Genomic DNA, 9231 nt, shown 5'->3' with positions numbered 1-9231 from the left:
TTTTTTCGAAAATTAATAAGACGCCGTCACGCAATCTTAGTACATGGAACAGCCGTCCGTGACCTGATCAATGGCTTGATGCATGGCTGCGATGCGTTCAATTTTTGAATAAACCGCGCAGACTTATTTTTTACATCACATAACGGAGTTCTGTTCTCTCCCTGCCCCATCTAAGGGATAGAGCGTTTGACTTTTGAGGGTGGGGGTGCGGTGATTTAGTATAGGCATGATTTTTTTAACCCTTCGATGCACTAGAAATTTTATATTTTGTTTTCACTACACAACGGAGCACACTCAAAGGTTGAGGCATGGGCGCGTTGGTCAGCCAGGCCCAAGATATGTTTTAATTGAGAAAGCAAGCTTACAACAAAGTGGATAAGAGATACATCAAATAACATCCTACATAGCACAAAGCTAGCCTGCAAGCAGGCTCACATTTAATTTGGGAACACATGCGCGAGCGGCAAAGAGCGGGGAGGAGTCTGGTGAGGAGGCGCGAAGTTGGGAATCAAGCCCTAAAAGTAGGTCAAAATCAAAGTGCGCGCAGCCTGGTCTCTGCTTCTTTCCAGTGTCTAAGTCAGTCCAACGGGAGAACTCACGCGCACGCCCGCGCCACTAGCGCTCAATCCCCAAACGTAAGGCTACTCGCAGGCTAGCCCAAAGCCGGACATGTAAACCCCAAAAACCTCTTATTAGGAAAAAGAGGGACCGTGTACCCCCGACCAAATGCAGTGGTACCACCTTTGGGGCTTTAAAGGTGTTATATAAACAACAGAACGAAAGAAAAATCAGATAGTGCCATTTACATAATAAAAATAAACCTTTTGCGACAGTGCCAGTGGCAAGGCTGGCCGTAGAACGTCACGAGTTTCTCAACCGCCTCTTTTTACCAAAGTACTAATCATGAGCCTTCGCTCGCACCCAGTGTTCTGTTCCGTGTCGGCAAAATATTAATTTATGTCAATACCGATTGTCACAAATTACTGAGACATTTCTCGGAACGTGTGTATTTTTTTTTCTCCGTGAACCAATCATTTTTTCGGCCCACTGAACGTGCGTAAAAATTTTTCAACGGCGCATGCAGTGGTCGTACTACTCAAGTAGTTTATATTAAGGCCTGGGTCAAAGGCTTTTATTGATGAAAATACTTTATTACTTATATTTCTGAAGGTATAAATAGCAATGGAACCAGATTTAGCACACAGTTAGGTTTTGACGTCCTGAACATTTTAAAGTAAAATTAATACATCTGACAGGTCACGTGACATGTCACGTGACGTTTAACGGAAAATAGCCATTATTTGAGGAATTGGTGGCGGTTTTTAGTAATAACATCCTGCAAAAAACGCGTTTTAGATGTAGGTCAATTATTTCCATCCTCTCACGTTTGGAATGACCGTCCCTCTTTTCACAGAAAAATTTTACAGAGTGAAAGGTCCTTTTTTGCAACAAAATTCGACTTTTGATCATATATATCTTCTATAAACGAAATCAAATGAGATCATTCCAAACGTAGCAAGGTAGATAATTTAAATTTGCATCGCAAACGCTCATTTATTGATCAATAGAATGAAAATTCACCACCAATTCGCCGATTTACCAAATTTTAACAAAAATGATCACGTGACATGCCACGTGGTCAGAATAATATGTTAATGCGAGGCAGGACGTCGAGTTTTATAATCAGTGAAAAGTTCAGCTTGGTAAGACAAATATAACAAGAGATATACCGGCTGCCCAACCCTAATTCTACTTTACATTCCTGACCCAGGCATTAAACTACTTGAGTAGGCTTCCGCTGCTCTCCCGAGTCTGGTCTACGTTCCTTCCCGAGCCCGAGAAGTGCACGGGTTCCTTCCCCAGCCACGAACAGCGACTGGTTATCGAACTTATGGAAGTGTAAATGAATTTTTTTTACATTTATATACAAGTATACTTGCAGTTTTTTTTTTAACCGCCTACTCCCCCTCCTTAAGAAGCCAAATGGTCCACCGCTAATCCCAAGCAATGCTCTTTGGCAAGAGAAGATTTCATTGTCAGTGTTTAAATGAGAGATACATATGCGGTTGGAAATGAGATAAGTTGTGCAGGTAATACCAGGCTCAAGCACGGTCTGTCCCTTAAAATGTCTGTTCTTTTCCTCAGCCGAGTTCTTGCTAGCCTGCTTAATTAGGAAGCGTTCTCGTACGAAGAGCTTTTCCGCATTCTGACCACGCAAATTTTTGCTCTCGCTCCAATTTACGTGCGGTCAGAATACGGAAAAGCTATTTGTATAGGAACGCTTGCTACGCAGGCTAAATTCTTGAGGGTAGCGAGGGAAGAAAACCAGAGGCACTGACTGACCCTCAGTAACCTGACCCTGCACGGAAAAGTGGTTATTTTCTGTGAATTTTACTTACTGGTCGCCTAAACTTTTCTGGAGCGATCACAACGATCGCCGTGTAGTCTAGTGATTCTAGTCATCGTGACGATCACATAGAAACCAGTCTATACATAGCCGTAAGTGTAAAGAGACCCGCAAAAATGGACGCTAAGGTCCCGGCCACCCAAATGCGTTTCTAAAAGTCTCCTTTTCATCTCGAAGAAAACGAAGCAAAATATTTTCGCCCACACTGGCGTTTTCGTTTGTTTTCAACTGTCACACGAATACTTTTTGAGGCCTTTTCGCCCACCGTCCAAACTACGCTGTAGAACGCCCGAAAGCGCTAATGGAAGCGACAGTATATCACGCTTTTTTTCGTCACAGTTTTAAAAGATTAAAAGGCCTCCGTTTTCACCGTCCACACTAGAAACGGGGCGTTTGAAAACGATGCTTTTTCAGAAGACTCCATTTTTGGAACCGTTTTCAAAGAGCCTTTTGAAAATGCATCGTTTTGAAAACGCTCCGTTTCTAGTGTGGATATGTGAAAACGGAGGCTTTTGAAAACAGTGACGAAAAAAGCGTCATATACTGTCATTTCCATCAGTGTTTTTGGTCGTTTTAGTGCTGACGACAGGCGAAAACGTATCAAACATGATGCGTTTTAAAATTAAAATGCATTAGTCGCTTCCATCAGCGTTTTCGGACGTTTTAGTTTGAACGATCAAACATTATGTGTCTTCGAATGAAAATGCATTAATAGCGTGGACAAGTGAAATCAAAACGAAAACGAAAATATTTATCTTCGTTTTCCTCGAGACGAAAACGGAGACTTTTGAAAACGCATTTTTTGCGATAACTGCAGAAATTCTCGTGCGCTCATTGGCTAATTTTCATTGTCAATAAGTGGATAGACACATGAATTTATAATTTATGCGACGCGTCAACAAGCGAGAGCGGACAAATTGTTATCGTAAAAAACCAAATTGAGATCAGTTTTTAATCGCCTCGTGGATCCACAGCTACTTTGACAATGTTATGACGAAATTCATGATCAGGACAGACGCATGAAAAAACTGACCTCAATTTGTTAAATTGCATGGTGCATGAGGCTGGGGTCTAAGAGACAGTTCCGATGTAACAATGATGAGAACTGAAGTACATGCAATTCGCATATTCGCAATTCTAAGATCAAAATTCGCATTCTTATCCCAGGAATGAAAAAACTCGTGTAAAATTAGCTTTACATATATCTCTAATTTCCTACCCAGATATCACTTTGCCTTACGATGGCAGATCGGGATGCGAAATTTTAAAATTTATTTCCACGGCGTTTTTGGTTGTTTTTGGATAGAAGGAAGTATACAGAGTAGATAAAAAAAATTTGTAGTCCACTCTTTATACGAAGGGCCGTTTCAACTAAGGATTTAGGGAGAGAGTGGCCCCAACCATCTTCCGAAAGTCCCTCGACTCTTCTTTCTCAAGAGTAGCTTCAAGTAGAACCCGAGTCAAGCCTTGCGTTAGGTGGCCAAACTTCCTCGGAATTACAGCGAAACCCCGCCTTACGGCCACCCCGTTAATACGGTCACCTCAATATTACGGCCACTTTATTCTGGTCCGGACAAAAGCTCAGTTAGTAATTTTCTTATTTAAAGAACCCGGCCATCAACACGGCCAGATATTTGTGGCCCGTTGGTATCCGGATTAACGGGGTCCCACTGTACACGCAAGTCGCAGAAAACCCCGCAGACATGTCCTGTATGATGATTTAATTGGCTAAAAGATTGCTATAACAACGAAAGGACGTCACTAAATTTGCATTGACTTGGGTTGGGTGGCCAAACGATGAAAAACTTGCGTCGACTTGCGTGCAAATTTGATCTCAACCAAAGTGAGCACAAGTCATGACAAGTCAACGCAAGTGCACGCAAGCCCCGGCCAAACGGAGTCGCAAGTAGACCCATGTTTTCAACTTGCGTCTACTTGCGAGTCCGTTTGGCCAGGGTTTTACACCAAAACAGACTGACGAAAGAAAACTAGGCAGACCTGAGCAGTCTGAAGAGCACACCATTAAGAGGACAATCCATTCAAGGTGCAAATATATATATTTTATTTTTTTTTCGTTTCTATATATTAAATTTCTCTTCAAACGACCTCCTCCAGCCGCGACCGAGGATTTCTAGAAAACTGTCTGGCGAATTATATAAAAATTTACAAAAATATATATCTATAAAACCTACCCCTTGAAAAGCTACATCTGCCGTTGTGTAGAGCACTACCGAGACGAAGCTACTATGCACCAGACTGACTGATAATAAGAGGAAACTTTGAACAGAAACCAATGTGAAAACTAACGAGACCTAAGACTTCTGATGCAAAATACCTCAATACTACGTTAAGTAGGAGTGAACTATAAACGGTGTCTAGTATAAAACGCCAAAGACTTGGATGACCACAAACGCTAGCATATTTTAAACACGCGACTTAATATTCGATGGAGCAAGTACCGTCTAGCTTAAAATGGGTTCCTTTCGAGCGCTCTGTCAGGTTGCTAGGCAACGTGGCTGCGCCATCTAACGAGAAGTCACTCATAAAGTGTTCGTGTGGTTTTCTAATGGGGTAGAAAAAATTGGGTGCGCATGGGGTCTTCACCGAAAATTAACGGTATTTGTTCCATTGAATGCAAAAGTGAAAAAAGCTGAAGACATTTTGGCGCGTTGCGGCCACTTATTAAAGCAACTGATAAGATCATTTAAATAAAGGACGAGGCCCCAAATGGCTGATAAAGTTTGTACACGCTATTAGCAAGAAAACACTTAAGATTAAAAATGAAGAAGGTAAGGAGTTTTAGAGCAAAGGATACGAAGCTGACTCAACAACAGCGGATCTTAAATTTTGTAATTTCAATGTCAAATTCTAATGAAAAAGAATCAAATTACACGCGTCAAAGACGAAACTGGTCTCGACAAACTTACAAGCGCTTTCGCCAATTTCCGTGCGTTAAAACAAAACCATTTTGAATGATTCTACACAACACTGGACGATTTTACTGTCTCACTAAAATCAAGATATTCGCAGAGCCATTTTAAAACAGTAATGATCCAATCAAAGCTCCGAGAAAAACTACGTGACTGGCACCAAACGCGGAAAATCACGCGAGAAAATCACATTCTTTTGACACGTGATTGGTTGAGACGACTGAGTCCTTTGATCTGATTGGCTAGCCCAAACTGTAGGAGTTTTATGAACCATTAGCAAGCTATACAAACGCGAAATCAAGGCGAAGAGTTCTAAGTTGGCCATAGGCCCTTACTCTAACTCCTTACGAAGTTGTAACATGGTATTAATAATTCTTACAAATTTGGCTATATATATTATATCCCTACGTCTTTCGTAACCTGTAGTTTATAAATAACAGCCATATTTATTTCTCTATGTAGTCGGAAAATTTACACTCTGGACTGGACTCCCGGTTAAAAGTCCCTTCAATATGGCAACGGAATGAACCCGACAAAGTTCAAAGTTCTAACAAACAAACGACGTCGAGGACACGCGCACGTTTGTTAAAATCACAAGTTGACCACGAAAATAGCACGTGACGTCGAGCTCAACGGGCAAAATAATACGATGCGATATAATCTGCGATTTTTTTTTCAAAACAAATATTTTTCTTCCAGTACGCGCGAGAGTCAAGGCAAGCTGAATATTCACATTTCAGAATTTCCCAAAAAGCAACGATGACTCAACATTCTTGGCTCGTACTGCCTTTATATGGTAAGTTTGAATCTTTTTTTTTTTCTTTTGAAAAAACATTCGTCGCTAAAAGAGTAAAAATATATATACAAGGCTGAAACGATTACAAAATTTCAAAACCAAACGTTTTCGACCTACTACCACTGCCCTCTTTTTTTTTATCCGAAGGTGTTTCTTGCACTTGTTCATTCAAAGGGAGCTTTTATTTTGTCAATCCCGAGGCTCTATAGTGTCATTCGCAGCTGTCTCGTTGGGCCGTTGCTTGACGACATGAGAGACCAGAGGTTCTAATGCGAAGCCCTTAAATAATTACCTCGAGCGCGTACCCTTAAAGGGGTCAGTCGGTCTACCCTTTTAACGGTCGGTCAAAAAAACTGAGTCTGAATTTTTTTAAAAAAATCTTGTATATGTATTTTTTTTTCATGTGACGTCATCGCCGCCATGATGGATGATATTAGCAAAAGGTGTCCAACTAATGTAGCTTCTTCTGTTGGTACATCCAACATGGCCGCCATACCTTTACCATTTGAATCTCTCGGGATTGGCGGCAAACCGTCCATATTTTGAAAATTATTATATCAAATCAGCTTTACACGCCCTAACAGCCATGAATCCCCAGGCACTGCCGCTTTAGTGTCTCTGGGATTATTCTGTCCTGTTTTTTTAAGGTTCTCGACATTTCAGCTTGTCGATTCAACAGTATTCACAGTTGATTCCCATTCGATTTGTAATATTTCTCTGCCATACCAGCTGACTTCAATTGGGTCATTAATTCATCACGTGACCCTCTGCGCATCTGTTCACGTGATAATCACTTCCGCGGTTGACATCACGTGATTTCAGCTTGTTATGGTTTGTCGGCTGGTCGAGCCTGAAAATTGCAAATTACAAAATTTTGTTAACTGTGATAAATATAATTTCACTATGAAACGGATGACGTTGTTTTCTCAGTTTCGTGCAAGCTTTTGGCCGAAAAATTGAAACGTGTTGCCTTCTCTTTCATAATTTCAAGTTTCAAAAAAGGCTGGTCTCTCGTAATTGTTAGGGAATGCTTACTCGAAGAGAACCGCGAAACCGATATCAAGACCTGACTATGAGGATTTTATGGTTAAGGTATTAGTTATTGACTAGCTCTGAGGTTAATACGGTTTTTACCTTGGAACTGACGAAATAGGATTAGTGACAATGGAAGCTATGCATGCTGCAAGCGGTTATAAAATAGCTAAAACCATGCAAGTCAACAGAACAGCTAATTTACCTTTAAGTTAAATAAATTAAATTAGATTTCCAGCTCCACTTCCTGCCAAAAGCCTTGATCAAAACAACGATTAGGTAGATATAACTCATCCAGTGTTGGACGCTCTCTCCTCGATGTTCTCGCTGGTGATGTTGTCGTTGTTGTTGTTGTTATATCAGATAATTCCAACGAAGTCCTGAAAGAAATGTTCACAGCAATGATGGACTGCATTAGTTGCTAGCAAGGAGCACGTAAGTGAGTCGTTTGTTAACGGGTTAAGATACTTGATTAAGCTTGCTGCTGCAAAAACTAATTCTGTCCTGTACTCGTCTTGACATCTAGTTGCTTTGAAACACCGTTTTTGAAATAAGTGTACAGTGCCCAGTGAGGTGTCTTGCATGGGACTACGTGAGAACATTTGTGATGCCTTGTTGTATTTATCGTCTTTTTTTATGAAGAAATAAGCTAAGAATGACGAAATGTTCATTACGTCATTAAGTGTTTCTGTTCGCGTAGCCTGATTTTAACTCCAAGGCGTTTTGACACTAGAAAGTTCACGCGTGTAACGCGAGTTCACGAAAGCCTGCGTCTCACGCACGCGTCTTTCTATGTACATCATTTCTTGAGTTAACGCGTGCGAGAATCTGCCTAACCCCTTTTAAAACCTGGATCGTAGGTGAGAGGTAAAATTCGCGCACGAGAACGCGTGGAACAAATACAAGCGCGTAAACTCGACGTAAGGCGACCTAACCTCTGTATAGTTTAATCCGCTAAGTTAGCTAAGCTTTAGCTGCTTCTCTATCCTACTGTTAGATTGATTTTAACTATACCCTTAGCCCTTAATGCTATACCCATAATTAATCAGCCAATAAGAGTGTGAGGTCAAAAGATATTAGTGGAATTACCGTGGTGATTTATTATAATATAATGACGAAGGCATTTCCTTCTGTGTGTGGAGAACGGAAGATCAAACGTTGACAAGAGGCGATTTGCTTTGTCATATCAGGTATTTAAAAGGTTTAACCCCGCATCTGGTAGAGTCAAACCGCGGAGTTCTTAAGTTGATTAGTGTGGTTCTTACTTTGAAGTTGCTAGATGAAACAGTAGTGTGTGATCATTCAAATGAAAGCTATTGAGCAGTACGTTCGCATGGTAGTATTGGTGTATCTTAAAAACGGAACCACATTGCTAGGCATTCATGAAGTTAACAAGTAAAGTGGCGCAATAAAATTGAAGCCTTTCTCACCTCGCATTTTCTTTGTGTGCCTTTCTTTCTTCCAGCTTTTCTTCTGCTGAATTTTCCTGCGTTTTATTTGTATTCTTTGCGTTCTGCTTCGAAGCCACGAAATTTCTAATTATGTCAGGATTGCCTGATCTTGCGCCCGCACAATGTTTAGGATCAGGGTCCTCAATGTCTATTTGTTTGGGATTGACTTGAGCCTGCGCTTCCACGGCTACTGCAGCGGCGTCCTGTGCCGCGCGCCTGCGCTTTCTCCAATATCTCCAAACGACACCGCCGACGATTAGTGCTAACAGCACTAATACAGAGGCTAGAATCACAACTATCATTGTAGTCCGACTTTTGGGACCTGGCAATGAAGAAAGAGCAAGAAATAAATTATATTTCCGCGACAATAATGGATTGATTTTGCAGGACGATACTCTACTAATGACAGCAAACCAATAGGATATGACGATGGCTAAAAATAGCAAGGATCGAAGTGGATTGAAAATGAAAACACTTGACAACAAGTGGCTTGTGTTTCCAACTTCTGTTCGGATTCCTCTCAAATCTTGCAAAAATCTAAAGGCTTATCCAAACGCGTGCGACATTTCAACGCAACATTTTGCTCACCTTTTCTGTCGTGCATTTTTATCATAG

The 9231-nt window shown here is 41.0% G+C and overlaps 1 protein-coding gene across 9 annotated transcripts in view; it reads right to left on the bottom strand.

The window, feature by feature from the left end:
- Nucleotides 1-4445: 4445 nt before the first annotated feature.
- LOC110043145 (delta-like protein 1) overlaps nt 4446-9231 on the bottom strand; it is a 38922-nt gene continuing 34136 nt past the window's right edge. For 8 of the 9 annotated variants that reach the window (XM_020748574.2, XM_020748573.2, XM_020748572.2 and 5 more), the window contains exons 12-14: nt 8596-8938; nt 7371-7545; nt 4446-6983 (exon numbers count right to left, since the gene is read on the bottom strand). In XM_020748574.2, the coding sequence (XP_020604233.2) occupies nt 7392-7545; nt 8596-8938 (497 nt within the window). In that variant the 3' untranslated portion in view covers nt 4446-6983; nt 7371-7391. The remainder of the gene's footprint in view (nt 6984-7370; nt 7546-8595; nt 8939-9231) is intronic. The other variant, XM_089292757.1, reaches the window with a different exon arrangement.

The sequence above is a fragment of the Orbicella faveolata genome, unplaced genomic scaffold (assembly GCF_042242905.1).
Source record: "Orbicella faveolata isolate gen_17 unplaced genomic scaffold, um_ofav_v1 contig_24, whole genome shotgun sequence".
Lineage (NCBI taxonomy): Eukaryota > Metazoa > Cnidaria > Anthozoa > Scleractinia > Merulinidae > Orbicella > Orbicella faveolata.
Note: the sequence above shows the minus strand (reverse complement) of the source record. Positions and strands in the feature narration are given on the sequence as shown.